This window comes from Ylistrum balloti, unplaced genomic scaffold (genome assembly GCF_031769215.1).
Source record: "Ylistrum balloti isolate Yb309-2 unplaced genomic scaffold, AGI_CSIRO_Ybal_v1 Utg369892, whole genome shotgun sequence".
In the NCBI taxonomy this organism is placed as follows: Eukaryota; Metazoa; Mollusca; class Bivalvia; order Pectinida; family Pectinidae; genus Ylistrum; species Ylistrum balloti.
In genome coordinates, this window is record NW_026782024.1 from 524,379 (window position 1) to 543,368 (window position 18,990).

At 33.9% G+C, this 18,990-nt stretch overlaps 1 protein-coding gene across 1 annotated transcript; it reads left to right on the forward strand.

Annotated features, from left to right (window-relative positions):
- The first annotated feature begins 563 nt into the window (after window positions 1–563).
- LOC132546519 (fatty acid 2-hydroxylase-like) lies at window positions 564–17,820 on the forward strand. The gene is made up of 6 exons (XM_060210236.1): window positions 564–812; window positions 13,222–13,335; window positions 13,682–13,934; window positions 15,119–15,279; window positions 17,126–17,375; window positions 17,759–17,820. Exons 1-6 carry the CDS (start codon window positions 564–566, stop codon window positions 17,818–17,820), a joined length of 1,089 nt encoding a protein of 362 aa, XP_060066219.1.
- The last annotated feature ends 1,170 nt before the right edge of the window (window positions 17,821–18,990 follow it).

An 18,990-nucleotide genomic window follows, 5' to 3' on the forward strand; every position in this document is an offset into this window, starting at 1 on the left:
TTTGTACCATTGCATGTAAATATGTTGTTTTATCTTATTGTGTTATTAGATATATATATGTCAGTGTTTTCTGCAGAAGAAAAATCTCCATTCGACGAGGAAAGAAAGATTAATTCGCTCATTATGTTGCAGTCCATGCTATCCAGACATTGTAAATACCTGATCCGATCGTGTCATTTCGATCTCTCGAATTCCAAGCGGTAGCAATTAGTGTTTATATATGTGACGAAGAGTAATACAGGGCGCGTTATTCATTGCGAGTTGATGATTTCAAATAGCTGCAGCCGTCTGGAAATATGCCCCGCCATATCTTTCCTTGTCTGTTTACTGCAGTATTGATGCCGTTGATATAATTTGCATATAAGGTAATTTAATGTCGTAAATGATAATAAAAGCCGGCGCTGTCATTATATAATTCACAGGCGATACCGGATGTTACCTGGCTATAAGGTGGTATCGGACTGTAATTAGTATTCCCTAACTTTTTTTTTGTATCGGCAACCTTCACCTTGGGGAGTGGTCGTGTAAGCGGTTGTCTCGTTAGATGAAGGGACGTTGACAGAATGCGGTGTTACAGTGATTTGGAGGTGAAAGAACTTGTTAAACAGGAAAAGGTTATTGTAATTAATAATGATAAAGTGTATGATGTAACCGATTTCGTTGAGAGACACCCCGGTGGGAAACATTATCTGTTGGATCATGTGGGTGAGGATGTGACGAATCTCATGTCGAAGGAGTCGCCCCATCAACATACACAGGCCGCTATGACTATTCTCAAGAAATACTGTCTCGGACATTACAAATACTATCAGGTAAGCTTAAGACCATTGTAATAAGATTATCATCATATACGGATAAGTGAAAGTCCTACATAACATGCACTTTGTCAATACTATTTTTTTCTGTTTACGTAAGTTGCAGATCCATGCGTAGCTAAAGAAGGTTTGTTTCCTTGGTAACAATAGTATATTAATCAGCGGTATGTACTTAACACCTACAGGTCCTTGATATACCTGTAATGTTCTTGTGTATGTCTTATACCCTTAAATACGTAAATACGAAGTTCTATATGTCTGCTAAAGGCACTTTACATAAAGTTATGGCGTTATACATACAGTTTTATACAAAACTCGATGGTATTTTCAGTTCATTTAAGACTTACCAAATTTATTATACATTCAGGTGTTGTATTCAAGCAATTTGACTGTGGGATGATATATGTAGAAGAAATAATGTATACTGCAATTTTTTTTTGAGTTATGAGTATTGCGCAATTTAAAAACTTGTCAATGACTCTCAGTAGGCATTCAAACCTCTTCTGGTTTAACTCAAGAATAGTGTTGTAATTGTAATATTCATGAAATTTGTGAGTTGATTTTATCGTTTGGTTAGACAGTAGAATTAAATCGAAGATATATGATATAATTTGTGGTGTGTATTATGTTGCAGACTACAGGTGATGGGTGTGGTCACTTGCCTTGATTTATAATTGTATGTTAGAGTGCTGGTGTAATTCCAGTTAGCTAATCATATCCTCACAAAATTTTCTGGAAGTAAACGTTACATATTTATTGAGTATAATTTCATTGTAATCAAATAAAAGTAACCAGCTGTGGCCTTGACATATCTGTTTTAGTAATCTATAAATAGTGATGAAAATTATAGATATACTCAGGGTTATCCATAATTTTGTTAGTAGTAGACTGTGTAGTGAAAGTAGGAGGCTGGCCTGCCGTGTACGTTTAGTCGTGTACGGAACATTATTACGAAACTGGATTGGTGTAGGCGGCCAAATGATCAAAGTAGCCGGTCAAATTGGCCGGCGACCGGCTCTTATGGAAAACCCTGTATACTATATGTGATTGAACATTTGACAAGAACTTTAAAGTTTTGATGAATTGAAAATTAGGAAACCAGAATTTTGTTATGAAAGAGGTACTCTGCAACATCAGTCAATATCATTTTTATGGTCTTACTTATTACACATTTTTACTCAGTATTTTTCTTATGATCTTTGTTAGAGTACTGTTTATCCTGTGGGAAATCCTGCAGAGATCCATTACATTTCAAATTCTGACTCAAAAGTCTTGTGGTCATATATAGACTTATTTAATGGCAGACCTTTTATGGCAGAACTCTTTTCATATTGGTTGCAATTGTCGTTCCTACTGTCCTCCTTTATCAAACTTCCAATTTGGTATCATTTTAAAATCTATTGCTTTTCTTTTGATGAAATAATAATTTTATTTGTTATTTTACTGAACAATAACAAACAATATAAACAGTTTTGTTCCTTGGTGTGAGCTTGTGCTGTATAGGTATTGTGAAAAATATATGATCGCTTTTAATGTTAGCAAGTAGTGATAAATGAAACGACATTGCCTCAACCAAGCTAAGGCTACATTGTGACATCACTGTAGCCATCTTCAGGTTACTTCTATTTTCAGTCCTTATATATTTTACTAGGAGTTGCAATTACTGTAAAAATAAGTTTTTTCACTGGATTGAATTTTTTCTGACTTGAGTAAATTTGAAAATTTTGTGGGATTATTTTTTTTTGCTATCAATGTGCAGAATTATGAAGCATACAAATCAGGCTATATTTGTATATGTGTAACATTGCGTGGCCAATGCTTACCTCCAAAGTTAGCAAAATTTGTATCTTTATAGTCATATTTGCAGTTTTTAATTAAATCATTAATTTTTTTATGTCCTTATATGTTACTTGAGCGTCTCCTAGAATCATTAAGTGAATAGATTAAATATATGACCTACATTGGACTAAATTTTCACAGGAAATAGATATTTTCTGGTTGAAATGCGATCTTGAAATTTCAAAAATTTGAAACATACAAAAATTACAACTTTAAGGTAATCATCTTTATTCACTGCATTGCGAATTTGCTGCTACATGTACATACAACATAAAAAGACTCCTAGAATCCACCTATAACATTAATTATGTTTTCTCTTGTTACATTTCCCTATCTCAGCCATGCTAAATAGAAGGCTATTACTGTGTACACATTTTATGATACCTTATACCAGCTACTTGTTACCCATCTCAGACATATGTATATACTTAGGCATTATCTATCTGTTAGTACTTTTCTCATTGGGTGAAAAAAAAAAGAGATACAATTATTTTTATCACACCAACATTCCAACAATATGCTATATTTAACACAGAACAGTAGAGTTGAGGATAGCATGAAGTAAACATACAAATATTGACTTGCTAGCCTTACATGTTAAGCTTAGTTCAGGTCTGGTGATCACAGTTTCATTTTGCAAGGGGATAAAAGTCTGAAACTTGTTCTGGAAAAAATATATATAAATAAAGCTGTCTGGTCTTTAGTTCACCTGGCCCGAAGTGCAAGTCCTTTAAAAATCCTGCTTCTCCTGTAGCAATGAAAGGATTTTGCCCAACTTTGGTCTGAAGCATCTTTGGGTTAAGAGGAATCAATTTTGTATAAACAGTGGATCTTGGGGCCCATGGGGCATGAGGGGCGGTGCCAATATGGGAGATAGAAAAAATTGTTTAAAAACTGTACTCCTCCGGTAAGAATGATTGGATTTTGTCCAAATATTGTCTGAATCATGTTTTGGTGAAGGGGAATCAATTTGATATAAATGGTGGATCTCTGCCCCCTAGAGCAGGAAGGGAGGGGCTCAAAATGGGAAATACATTTGGAAACAATTCAGATCCCCACCCCTACACCATATATGGCAATGTAAGAACTGGCCCTTGGATGTGACTTCACCCCTTTGGACATAATTTTTGGGTGATATCTTTGAAATACAATGTAGTTGAAATCACCACACTATAACCACATATATATTGAATTGCCTGTCATCAAGAGATAAATACATTTGTTATATAAGAATTGACCCTTATGTATGGCACACCTCAAGGGACATTATTTCTGCGTTGTATTTTTTTTTTATATAGGTGAGCTACCAATTGGATAACCATATAAACATTTACTGGGAATCAAATGAGTAAGACGGTAATGATAAAACAAATTATCCGTTTCTTGTCCCATCAAACAGGTTAAGTGACCGAGTTTTAACTTGGAAATATTTGAAATACTCAACATATAGGCATGTATAACATTGCTGGGCTTTAAAACCAAGGTGAGTGATGCAGGCCCGATGTGCCTCTTGTTTTTAGCATTACAAGGATAGTCTCCAAGGGTTCCATAGGGCTTTGGGTCCCTCAAAAATGAGACAGACCGTTCCATTTTCCAAAATCTTTAAATATCACTCCATGGCCTGTCTTATTTTTGACATTGATTTAAAATAACTGCCGCTTGCTGTCAACTATCAGGATTTACCTGGACTGTTAAAAGAAGTTTTGGCTGGACATTCTTCCAAGCATGAAGTTTGTGCATTTATGTTTTGAAAAAAGGTCTGAATTTTGTTGCATGTATTTAATCTTCAGACCTGTTTCTAGGTTTTAGAACTGTCAACTTGTAAATTATATGACTGTATCCATGATGAATTTGTAGCTGTCAGCTGTAGCTCTTTTTAAGTGTATTAGTTGTATATTGTGCACATGACCCTGACAAGAAGATTGTTATGGTTTACATACAAACAATTGGGACTTACTCATGATTGGCCAAAAAATCTATAAAAAAAGAGAAAAATATCTGTCTTCATAAATGTGTATACACATGTTATCATAATGACATGCTAAAATGCGTCATCAAAGGTGATAAGAGGGTACAATGATGATAATGTTTGTGACATGTACCAATTGACTTATGTATTTGTCACTAATCGCAGAATGTCTATAAAAATGATACACTGTGCCTGATGTAACAGTAAGTGATATTCTCAATCCTGGGGCCAACTTCCGTGGTAATATGACAACTGAATAGGATTATGTTACATGGTATTGCTTCCTACCTTTACTGAATAATAATATAGAGCTCTATCTCCATTTGTAAGATACACACCAACATAAGGGGATAAGTCTCCCAACTTGATCTCTTGTTCATACACAATGCTTGTTGTTTTATCAGTCTTCTTTAGTGAATATATACCTTTACTATTCTGAAAAAGACATGACAACTTTTAGGTGTGTACACTAGAAATCCATATTAACAACAATTTAGACAGATATTGCACTCAGAGAAACATTTAAGCCTTTTCAAATGCCTCAACATACATCCTGACCCAAGTCTTTGTCCAACTTGACTGCAAGGAAAGTTTTGCAGGTTTTGTTTTTTGTTTTTTTTTTAATTTGGAATTTTTAAAACACTTTTAGACTCAAAATATTTAAAATGTAAATGTTGCAGCTGTATATTTGTTTTTATGTTTATATTGGAGATTAGATCATGTTATGTTAAACTTTGTCTCTTGTTAAACCAAAATTCATGCTATAATCACCACTAAATACATAAAAACCAGCATACTATTCCCAAATTATACATAATTTGTTGCAGTTATTGTTGATTATTCATGGTTGAACATTTGTTTCCCGTATATAGTTTACCTTTTACATTTCTGTTCGCCAAATTTAAAAAAAAAATTGTGTGTGTTGAATGGAAATTTTAAAATGATTCTGGGTCTATACAACTTTATGAGGAAATGTTGAGGAAAAACATGTATGACTTAAAAGGCAGATCAGTAATTTAATAGACCTGCAGCAGCGCAGTATGGAGAGAGAAAAAAAAGTTACACTTAAATAAAGTCTTAATTCTTCTTAAAAGTTCAGGAAGTACCTTATTTCTCAACTCAAGTGTAATTCAAATATTTATACAGCTTTTTGTGGCATGGATCAATATATTAAAAATTTATGTGTATGAATAAATCAGTTTTTGAATATACAATATTTGGTACAGCATTTGTTTTCTACTTTGTCTTTTTGCGATCCTCAACTCCTGAACTGACTTCAATAAAATTTTACAAAAATCATCCATGGATTAAGGCACTCAAAAATTCTAAATTATATGGTCCCTAACCCCCAGAGGTCTGAGGCGGGGCCAAAAATGGGTTGAATTGACTGAAATTTCAAAAGTCTCAAATCACAGGTATTGTAAAATCAAGTACTCTTCATGGATGGAAAGGCATTTACAATCTTTAACAAAATTGTAAATTTCATGACCCCAGGGTCTCAATTTTCCCTCTTTGGAGGAGGTAAAATTTATTTTCATACAGGAAAATAACATTTTTCAGTACAATTTGTTTATTTTCTTTCAGAAATAGTTCAAAATTTGTTAGAATTAATTTTCATTAGTATAAGTTGACACTTAGATGAGATGCACACATTGACCTTTATTGACTCTAAGGGGCAAATTGGCGAGGCCAAAAGTGGATCAGATTGACTGAAATTTTAAAGATGTTCTACCTCTGAATGGAAGATTTTGTATAGGAAAATTAAAATCTTGACTGAAATTTCTTTTAATTAAAAAAATTAAAAAATTGGGACAGCACTTAGTGTATACACAATTTACATTTGCGTAATGAGTATAGTAAAAGTTATATTACTTTTTTTAACAAAACCATTTCTATGGCATGTTACAAGAACCATTGTGTCTCAGGTGACCATTAAGGCCCTTGAGCCTCTTGTTCATGTTGCGTTTGAAGTTGTGCAATATTAGAATTAATTGTCATTATCCTCTGACTAGTAACATTTCACGGTAGTTTCTTTGGAAGATCAGTTTTGTTATACCAACATAAGAATTAAATGACCAGCTGGGATTATAAGGAATCTTTCTAATGGGTTAATATAAAAGTACTAATAAAATGAAGCACATGAAACTCTACTTAATTCAATGCCAACCTTTAAAAGCCTACCTAGAAAGCTCAGTATGTATTGATCTACATCACAAAGAGATGATTGGTTATTTTTCCATGGAAGTTTGTAATGGTGAACTCAGTACTTGATAACACAATCCTTATTCCTTTATTTTCATTATATGATTTATTTCTGATTGGTTCCATACAGAATTGTGCATTTAATTTCTAATTTGACATTTTAACGACAAGAAATGTATACATGTTTATTATTGATTTTTCCAGAACTGGCTTGAGTGTACCATCAGCTGGTTGCTATTACTCTTGATTGTAAACATTGTTTCCTTTAGGTCTAATAGCCACTGATAGCATTCTGATAGTAATTTATTGAAGATTTGTTGGACAGATGTTGCAGTATAAATATCCAATGTATTTATTGATCCTAGTATTCTATAAGTTGTTGAAATTTATGGTTTTGCACTTTTGGTTTCATTTTAAAGCCTGAAAGGAAAAAAAATGTTAATGTACACCAAAAGGAAGCAGTGAATCACAGTGCCCTCAACAATAAAATGTTTGTTATAGCTTAATTGTGTAAAAAAAACTTAGGAAATATAAGAAATTGTTTTATTGATGTATTTTGAAATGTTAGCCAGCCTTTAGCATTGTTAAGATCTCCTTTTGTATATCATCATTTCAACATATCATATGAATATATAAAAAACTTAAGTGCGATAGGCTAAAAAGATAGATTAAAGCACTGATAATATGTATATATATATATCGATAGATTAAAACATCGTAGTAGAAGTGAACTCAACATCAACCAGCATCAAAAGGTTAAGTAGGTGGAATACTTTTATTCTTGCTGACCGGTTTCGCCAGTAATGGCTCGTCAGGGCAAAGATACAACAATTTTCAGCTCCTAAGGTACCATAAATGTGGTACCCTCTTGCACGTGACGTTATTGTTATAAAGTTCAATAACTCAATGAGTTGTCCTTCTTTATAAAGACGGTTGTATCTAAAAAATCGACTTGGACATCACTACTCTCTGCGGTTAATTTTATTGTCTGTGTTAACATTGTTATCACAAGTTCCTTCGGGTATTATGAAATTCAATGCATCTGAAGTGGTTAACATAATGTTAGGTATATTGATAGATCTTATGTCATATACACATGACATTGTAATGTAGGAATGTTAATGTAATACAAATTAATACAGGAAGTGATTGTAGTGACATAAGATTACTGTGGTATGTTATAAACGTTGTTAAACATGTTAGGTTTTTTTTTTAACAATTACTTCCCTATCCTCTTCTAAATACATGTAATGCCTTTATGAATGACTGATACAGGAATTTCCATTTCTTTTGTGACATAGTTTAGATTTAGATCAATAAATGTTGGTTATAATTAGCTCTGATACTATATTCAATACAAGACTGAGTCAATTGATATCAGTAAATGTTTGATGTAAATGTTGATTCTGGCATGTGCTTAACAATTGGCACACTTGTAATGTAGGCTGTGTACAAACATGAGCTACAGTGTGAGAATTAGGGATGATTGTTCCTGGGTTGCTAATTAGACTATGTCAGGTCAGGTTCTGTCTACATGACTTGTATACTAATATCTCTGGTTGTCTGAATTTGCAAGTTATTTATCACATGTAGACAAGACATGTGGCTTTTCTCCATTGTTGAGGGAAACCCATTGTATTGTTGGCTAATTGATAACTTCCACTGATTCACTGAACCCTTTAACAATTCAGGAATCTGTAGTGAAATTGGTCAATTTCACACAAGTTGGGTAAAAAGGGGGTTACAATATCTTCCACATATATAACTTGTAAACAATATATATATATAGTGATACTATAGTGATGTCTTGCTATAGCTGCAAATTTGTGAAAAAGTTAAATATTTCTGAAATTAATTTACCAACTGATGATGAATGTAAATTTGCTTGCAATCATTAAATTAAATCCTGCTTGCTTGCAGATATACAATTGATTGAATTTCATAAACTTGAAGCCCATTTTATTTATAAGTGTGTGATACCTTACTCATGGGCCATTCATTTATGGATAAGTGATATCTTCCCATCAGGCAAGTGGTATTTCCCATTAATGGCTGATAACTTCTCCATTAATATCAGGACAAAGGGTTTTCTCCCTTTTCCCACTTTGATGACTGATATATCCCTTAATTGATATATTTAGAAATGATATATACAACTGCCATTTTGATGACCAACATCTTTCCCATTATACATATTAGATGTGGAGAAAGGTTAGTTATTTGAGTATGGCTTTGAAATAATGCAGAAAATGTCCTGTTTCAAAAACTATGTGGTAACTTTAGTATTTCTTAACTTGTCTTGTCATATCCTTTTGAAGGGTTGGGTTGTATTGGTGGATTTCGCTTGTGTTGGACTGATGGAATGTATAGGTGTTTGCATGAGGCACTGTACTGAACCTTCTTCCATATAACAATACTGGCATTTATTATTTATTTCCTACTGCCTTGATTGTGTTAAAGGGAGATGCTTACTTACAATCCTGGAATCTGTCCATGTGTTAGAAATCAATGGTATCACTGATAGGACAAAAGAAATGTTTGATTATATGATATAACTAAGTTTAATCTTATTCTCTTTCTTCTTCTAGAATCCAACAAGTTGCATGTTTTTGTAACTGATGACCATGTGGTACACAGTATTGTGTGATCCTTGAACAGGAATTTTCTTTCTCACACATACTCCCTATACTTACACAGAGTTGCTCCCTATACTTACACAGAGTTACACTTTAATGAATTATCTTAAATCCCATTTTGGAATATTTAGTCTGTGTTAGCACAAGATTTCCAGTACTGTTTTGTATGATCACTCTTTAGCAGGGTTTTCCATAATTTTATTAGTAGTGGGCTGTGTAGTGAAAGTAGGAGGCTGGCCTGCCGTGTACGTGTAGTCGTGTACGGAACATTATTACGGAACTGGATCGGTATAGGCGGCCAAATGATCAAAGTAGCCGGTCAAATTGGCCGGCGACCGGCTCTTATGGAAAACCCTGCTTTAGCATGAAACTTTTATAATAGGAAACCTTACACCGAGTTGAATTTCCTTAATCTTTTCTCAAATGCCATTTCTTACGTTAATGCATCATCAGGGATTAAAGGGTAACCAGAATTATAATTTTTTTTTTCATTTATGAAAGTATTTCTGATGTAAATGTGTTTCTGTACCAACATTCTTTAGTGAACTGTGTATGTGTAATATACAGCTTTGACATACAGACATACATCAGTGCTGCAGAATAGCCATCTTTTATTTATGTACCTCATACAAAATATGTCAGCATCTGATAGGATAAATTCATTAAAGCCTCACACATCTCCCCCAGGGTCATAAATGTTCTACATTGGAAATGCTAACATGATATTTTACAGATAATGGGTATAAGAGGAAATTAAACCCTGCTGTTGCTGCTGCTCCTCCCCCCCCCCCTCCTCCCCCTCCTCCATAATTGAATGACCATTTAAGTATTGGCTTAATAGTGGATATAACATTATACCATCATCAAATAATAATGAGGCTTGGCAACACTAGTATACCCTTTTATATTGTAAATTATCTGTTAATTTCAGCATGCTACTCTTTAACACTACTCGGTGTCCACTAGGAATGTATATAATTACAGTTTTATACTTCGAAATCTAAAGTTGAAATGCATGCTGTTGTTATTAGACATGTTCATTTTTCATACTGTAGTGAAACAATAAAGAAACACAACTTCTTTAATTATGAATATTTTGTTCTAAATATAAACATAGCCTTATAAAAAGTATGAGGGCACCTTACACAATCCCCTATAAATGCTAAGAATCAGGTATCGGTGACAAAAACTCACTACATCCCGTGTGTCTAAATTACCAATGTACAGTGACTGTACAAATACATGCAATCATTAATTGTTTTTACAAAAATGCCACAGCTATCCCAAGCTGATAGAGGATGGGTTCTTGCAATGTCCATGGCAGGTGTCACTTTACAACAGATTGCTACTCTTTTCGAATTTCACAAATTGACTAGAAGTTGGTAAGTTGTATGTCTCGATGCCAAGGTTAGAGTTAATGATAGACTGAGACCTATATGTCCACATGTAACATGGCGTTGTCAAGATTGTTTCATTTGCCTTGCCCACTTGGGTGACAGGAGATTTCACGGCAGTTGAAACAACAAGATATACCATTGGTGATGGGAACTGTCAAATCCACCTAAAAACTGTGAGAAATAGAATGTAATAGGCAAATTTATGCCCACGTCACCAGTATGTTGGTTTGTCACGGACACCTCAACATCAAGCACATGGTATATGGTGGTTGATGACACATGTGCCCAGACATTTCCCTTTGAGATGTTGGAGGTCCATGCTCTTCACTGATGAATCTTGATTCATGTTATTTTGGTCAGATGGCTGTCAACATGTGTACTGGTGTTAAGGAGAGCATATGCAGGTGCTTGTTTTGGAGCACGACAGACTTGGGTTTTGATTGGTTATGGTTTGGGAAGGATATTCTTATGGTTTAAAGACACCTTTAGTGATCATTAATGGGAATTTAATGGCTTTTATGTCATCAAGATGAGATCCTGAGGCCCATGTTTTGCCTTTCATTAAAAGCACTATTTGACCTTTCAGCATGATAACACTATGCCACACGTTGCAGGAGTTTGTAGGGACTTTCTGGCAAACGAGAACATCGTTCCTATTGATTGGACTCCATAGGGGCCTGATTTGTTCCCAATCAAACACTTATGGGATGAATTAGACAGAAGAGTGTGGAATCAAGCAAACATCCCAAGTAACCTCCATTTTGTAAACCCACTTACTGAGGAATGGAATAGCATTTGTCTACAGACAGTGTCCTTATGAACTCCATGCTATGCAAAAATAGAGATGCTATGGCTGTTCAGGGAGGGCACACAAAGTATTAGGGATCTCATTTCAACTTTGTGTACATTGGGGTATCCTAATTCATGGTGACTTATTGAAGTTAAATATATAAATTGAAAAAGGGAATGTCTGATATTCCTAGTTAGGTATTGCATTGGACATCTTCAGTAAACCATAAAGTTCAAGTTGTATTTTTTTCCCTCTTAGTGTACTTGGAATAACTGTATAATCATCAAGTCAAAACTGCAGTAAGCTTAATCATACTTCAGAGTAATATGTTCAGTATGAAAAGTACTAAAATGAAACTACCTGAAATTTTACTTATTTACAGCATTAGTATGTACTGTAGTCCACACATTTTATGTTTATGAGAAAAATGTCCCTTTATTCTTTGCTTGATAATAGAAACATTTAGTTTTCTTATTATCATACTTTTTTTCACCTATTTCAGCAAATTTGAAAAACATTCTTTGAATATTGAATATTTTCATTTCGTTTTTGCATTTTTTATTTTTTACTGGTTATCAACTTGGGTACTGCTTTGATTGTTTAATCAATATAGATTGTACATGACAGGTTTTTTTCTGACTTAGATTACAAGTCTTAAAACGTTACAAGCACATGGTGATACATTAATAATGAAACACAGATTGGAACAAATTAGTTCTCTACGGGAATTTAACAGGAAAAGTATCACAGAATACTAGAAGTCTGTATATCATAACTAAACTGGAAAAGTCTACATCACAGAATACTAGAAGTCTGTATATCATAACTAAACTGGAAAAGTCTACATCACAGAATACTAGAAGTCTGTATATCATAACTAAACAGGAAAAGTCTACATCACACAATACTAGAAGTCTGTATATCATAACTAAACTGGAAAAGTCTACATCACAGAATACTAGAAGTCTGTATATCATAACTAAACAGGAAAAGTCTACATCACAGAATACTAGAAGTCTGTATATCATAACTAAACAGGAAAAGTCTACATCACAGAATACTAGAAATCTGTATATCATAACTAGACTGGAAAAGTCTACATCACAGAATACTAGAAGTCTGTATATCATAACTGTCTGTATATCATAACTAAAAAAGTCTACATCAAACTGGTATATCATAACTAAAAAAGTCTACATCACAGAATACTAGAAGTCTGTATATCATAACTAAACTGGAAAAGTCTACATCACAGAATACTAGAAATCTGTATATCATAACTAAACAGGAAAAGTCTACATCACAGAATACTAGAAATCTGTATATCATTACTAAACTGGAAAAGTCTACATCACAGAATACTAGAAGTCTGTATATCATAACTAAACTGGAAAAGTCTACATCAAAGAATACTAGAAGTCTGTATATCATAACTAAACTGGAAAAGTCTACATCACAGAATACTAGAAATCTGTATATCATAACTAAACTGGAAATGTTAAATGTTAAAAGGGAATAATTATTTTATAGGAAAGGATTTCATCTTGTGTTTCATGATGTTATTTTTTTTCAGGGAAAGAATGGTCTGCGACATCGGGAAATAAATGGCAATGAAAAGAATGGAATTGTGCGAAATGAAAATCTGAAAAAAGATGGCACTGAATCACACCACGAGCACTACAGTGATGTAAGATTTATACAAGTTCTGATTCCTAAATCTTTCCATGGACTAAAAGCACGGAGAAACAGACATGTTGAAATTTTGATAAACATTTTATATTATTTTCAATACACATTTTATGTGCTGAAGTTTCACTCATAAAATAAAAACGATTACGACTGATATAACACTACACTGGGTGTGAGATAAAGTGAATGTATGTATGATATTTATAGTAAAAATGTTCATTATTATGTTCATCATTATACTGGTAGTTGGTCATAATATAACATTAATTCATTATTTTAGTTCATCACAATATCATTACAGTTCATCATGTGCCCAATTGAGTTTTGGTGTTTTGTGTTGACAGCTGGAGAAGTTGGTGGATTGGGACAAACCGATGCTAACACAGGTTGCTCACCTGGGTGAACGCTATTTTGAATGGGTCCATTACCCAGAAGACAAGCACATTCGTCTTTTTAAATCTGACTTCTGCGAGTATTTCTCACAATGTCCATGGTATGTGGTGCCCATGTACTGGGTACCGATGCTAATACTATTTCTCTACAGTTCCTTCAGATTGTTGTCAGAGGCACCATGTATCTTCCCTGGCACAAGTTATGGTAAGTATTTAGTACTTAAAACAATTCTCTATATATTAGTACAAATGACTTTTTTGTTAAAGATAGCAGATGATTGTTTATTGTTTTATTTTTGTCTGTAAGTGTTCCAATGCCACTCTAACAGGGTAGTTGGGGTGTACACTTTAATAACGTGATTTTGTTTTGGCAGAGATGACACCTAATTTTGTCTGTAAGTGTTCCAATGCCACTCTAACAGGGTAGTTGGGGTGTACACTTTAATAATGTGATTTTGTTTTGGCAGAGATGACACCTAATTTTGTAAGTGTTCCAATGCCACTCTAACAGGGTAGTTGGGGTGTACACTTTAATAACGTGATTTTGTTTTGGTAGAGATGACACCTAATTTTGTCTGCAAGTGTTCCAATGCCACTCTAACAGGGTAGTTGGGGTGTACACTTTAATAACGTGATTTTGTTTTGGCAGAGATGACACCTAATTTTGTCTGTAAGTTCCAATGCCACTCTAACAGGGTAGTTGGGGTGTACACTTTGATAACTTGATTTTGTTTTGGCAGAGATGACACCTAATTTTGTCTGTAAGTGTTTCAATGCCACTCTAACAGGGTAGTTGGGGTGTACACTTTAATAACGTGATTTTGTTTTGGCAGAGATGACACCTAATTTTGTCTGTAAGTGTTCCAATGCCACTCTAACAGGGTAGTTGGGGTGTACACTTTAATAACGTGATTTTGTTTTGGCAGAGATGACACCTAATTTTGTCTGCAAGTGTTCCAATGCCACTCTAACAGGGTAGTTGGGGTGTACACTTTAATAACGTGATTTTGTTTTGGCAGAGATGACACCTAATTTTGTCTGTAAGTTCCAATGCCACTCTAACAGGGTAGTTGGGGTGTACACTTTAATAACTTGATTTTGTTTTGGCAGAGATGACACCTAATTTTGTCTGTAAGTGTTCCAATGCCACTCTAACAGGGTAGTTGGGGTGTACACTTTGATAACTTGATTTTGTTTTGGCAGAGATGACACCTAATTTTGTCTGTAAGTGTTCCAATGCCACTCTAACAGGGTAGTTGGGGTGTACACTTTAATAACGTGATTTTGTTTTGGCAGAGATGACACCTAATTTTGTCTGTAAGTGTTCCAATGCCACTCTAACAGGGTAGTTGGGGTGTACACTTTAATAACGTGATTTTGTTTTGGCAGAGATGACACCTAAACACATGCCTCTCATGTTTATGATTGGATTGATAAGTTGGACGCTAGACGAGTATGTAATTCATCGCTGGATGTTTCACCTCCGCCCACCTAGCAATTCCCGCCTATTGGTGACATTACACTTTTTGCTTCATGGTCAGCATCATAAGGTTAGTGTATATGGTTATTACAGGCACATAACAGTCAAGTACATGAATTTCCAAAGAATGGCACCCTGGAGAATTTTGGCTGACTATTCAAACAGTACAATAAAGATGGTTGGATAGATTTTATTGTACTCGTTTTATTCTGATTTCTAACAGCTGTGTGTACACCTGTTATTATTTTAATTATTAGTTTAATGTTGCCATGAATATAAGCCAGTTAAGAATATAAACTATCTGTTAATGAATTAAGTATGTAATGTTACCGTAAATCAATTAAGAATATTAGGTTATTTTTCAGAGGGATGGTAAAAGCATTATTCCTTAATTGATTGTGCTTATTTCACACACTTCCAGTTACATCTCTCAGCTATCAGGCTGTTCAGTTGGTTTCCAATGTCCAGTTTGATCACTCAATTTATTTAGAAAACCCCTCTCAAATTATAACATCAGGTGACATTTTTGAAAAAGAGGTAGTTCATTTATATACATGAACACATGTGAAGGTGGAGAAAAATGTAGTGACACCTTTTTTTTGGCACCCAAATTTGTTATGAATAAGTAGCCATTGTTTGATAACTCAAATTTAATTCAGGAATATGAAAAAAGTGACATTAATAGTCATAATTTCTGTAAAAGTCTCACTCAAGTCATACAGATATTGTAAAACAACATCCTTAGGTTTTGCCTAATTTCATTTGGTCAGTCCATCAGTCAGTTCAGCTGAATACACACAATGTCCTCATCGCATTTTCGTCAGATAAATACAAGTTCCCACCATCCATTGTAAGTTCTGAAGCAAAACCCTAGGGTTTTCTATTGTCCATCATTAGCTTTGTGGCTGACATTTGCACATGTGTAATCATATATGATTAAAAAATTTACGTATACAGACTGTTGATCAATGAAGACAGAGAGATTTTTGTTTTAGGTTATTAGTTAACATTTTTATGTACATATTTCAGCGAAAATGGACTATCATTGTTTATACACTTGATATATGTATATATACAATATTGAAAAAATTAAAAAAAAATAAAAATGTTTTACTGTAACTTCGTTCTATGTCAATTAAGACTATAACGTTACTGTTAAGCAATTATGTAAGGTTACTGAAAGTCTATTAAAAGTACATGGGTTTATTACCAGAAGCAAATTAAGATACAAGGTCACCATATGTCAATTAAGATACAAGGTTCTGGTAAGTCAGTTAAGATACAAAGTTCTGGTAAGTCAGTTAAGATACAAAGTTCTGGTAAGTCAGTTAAGATACAAAGTTCTGGTAAGTCAGTTAAGATACAAAGTTCTGGTAAGTCAATTGAGATACAAAGTTCTGGTAAGTCAGTTAAGATACAAAGTTCTGGTAAGTCAGTTAAGATACAAAGTTCTGGTAAGTCAATTGAGATACAAAGTTCTGGTAAGTCAATTGAGATACAAAGTTCTGGTAAGTCAGTTAAGATACAAAGTTCTGGTAAGTCAATTGAGATACAAAGTTCTGGTAAGTCAATTGAGATACGAAGTTCTGGTAAGTCAATTGAGATACAAAGTTCTGGTAAGTCAATTGAGATACAAAGTTCTGGTAAGTCAGTTAAGATACAAAGTTACCATAAGTCAGTTAAGAAGGTAAGGTTTATTACAATAAGTCGGTCGAGAATACACCAATTTTTTGTAATGATAACTAACTTAGAATATGTCTCCAGCTATAATATAGGAACGGAATTAATTTGTATTGATGTAGGAGGCAGTAATTCAACCATGTTTATGTATGTGACGGGCTGTTAGGATGATTTAAACACTGAAGTTGACGTTGAAATGTAAGAGTATGAATGTGTATGTATTTTGTTGATTGTAGACCCCACTAGACAAGAAGCGTCTAGTGTTTCCACCGGTGCCAGCTACAATACTGGGAATTACGCTGTACAGTATCTATGCAACAGTATTTCCACATGGTATAACGCTGTCATTCGCAGCAGGCACAGTAACAGGCTACATCATATATGACCTGACACACTACTTCCTTCATCACGGGCGACCAACAATGCCTTACTTTATATCCTTAAAGAAATACCATGTGAAACATCATTTTGAAAATCAACAGTTAGGTATGTTACTTTTAATCTATTGGTTTTTTGGTATTTTGGATATCGATGCCTGTTAATTTGAGAAAAATTGATCCTATTAAATGTTCAGGAAATGCCAAAATGCTCTTTTCTTAAGTCTTATTTTTTCAGGATACAATTTCATGGCAAATACATTTTATTTTCGATAGGTGTAAAAAAAAAAATTGTATTTTTTACTGCTATTAGCAGTATTTATAAAATGGGAAAAAAATCTAGAAGATAGATGCTGGATAAGATAAACACTAAAGTATTTAATTTGTAAATGTTTTGTAAAAATTGATCAGAGTGATACTGAATGAGGTAAACACTTAAGTATTTATTTTGTAAACATTTGTTAAATACGGATAAGATGTCTGTATTTACAGGATTTGGAATATCATCTAAGTTCTGGGACTATCCGTTTGGTACCTTGATTCCTGAGTGTTAGGATATAGCCATCGTATATAGGCGCCTTTGGCACAAGAGTTACCTCCTTTCATGCTAGGACTGAAATGGCGAGGCATCTTCAGCCCTGGAGTCTCTGCCCCACCCCAGGGGGATGGAATGTCTGATTGCCCAGACATAGCTTTCTGCTGATACAGATCACTATGCCGCATCACTCTCACATGATGTTGCTCTTCTGATGTGCCTACCACACTTCCACTTAGGAAAAGTGGATACGCTTAAGTTGTGCAGATCTTTCTTTTTCTTGTGTAAAATTGTGAAATGTAACATAAATTTATAAGATAAAAAGGCTATCTTTTGCTATACATTTATATTTTTGTTTAATGAAAGTTACTGCAGCCAAGGAAGTTTTCTCCTGTCATGTATTAGAAACGTTATCTGGCCCTGGAAATAAATGTATGACCTTGACCCTATAGTTATAAGTACAGCCATGGTTCTGGATGGTTACATACTGTTACCTTTGACCCTGAAAGTTATGTATAATTTGGCCCTAGACAGATACTGATGGTCTGAGCCTTATCCACCTGGAAAAAAACACATAGGGCGTTGGTCTTGTAGTTTAAAACGGCCTTATCCTTGTCATCTTGAATAAGGCCTTGACCCTTTTCATCATTGTTCATTGTATTTTACATATATGTCATGGTACATCTTGCTGAATAAAATAATGTGTTGTAATTCCTTCTCAGGAAGGATGTAAATCTTTATAAGCTGTACTTTCTGGATTAGAGAGATTTATTTTATGAAGAGTTACTTTTTGGATAATACTTAATGTTCCTTACGATGTTGTAATCAATATTGTTAAGAGTTTGGTTAAACTTATATTCAACACCGGCATCACATCTATGTCAGACTACTTGCATTATTTACAAACACATAAGTATTATTTTGTGTATAATTATGTTTTTAAACAGCTGAATTCGAAGAAAATTTTTCTTGACAAAAAGTCTTATTTTGCCCTAGTTGTTTTATTAGGTTTTATTGTGATTATGATTATGTTGACATGTTGATATTTTCTTGATGTTTTTTGTTTGGATTCTGTTAAATTAAGCCTGATCCTTATTTCAAAATTACCTGCACCATATATGATGCCTGCTATTTCCAGTTCAACTGTTAAGTTTACAGGAAATTAAATCCTTTTGCTATAAATGTAGAT

Bases quoted from the DNA above. Each gene is read 5' to 3' on its own strand.
- LOC132546519 (XM_060210236.1), top strand. From the start codon at position 564: ATGCGGTGTTACAGTGATTTGGAGGTGAAAGAACTTGTTAAACAGGAA. The intron at 813-13,221 runs GTAAGCTTAAGA...ATTTTTTTTCAG, and splicing joins GACATTACAAATACTATCAG to GGAAAGAATGGTCTGCGACA. The intron at 15,280-17,125 runs GTTAGTGTATAT...TGTTGATTGTAG, and splicing joins TTCATGGTCAGCATCATAAG to ACCCCACTAGACAAGAAGCG.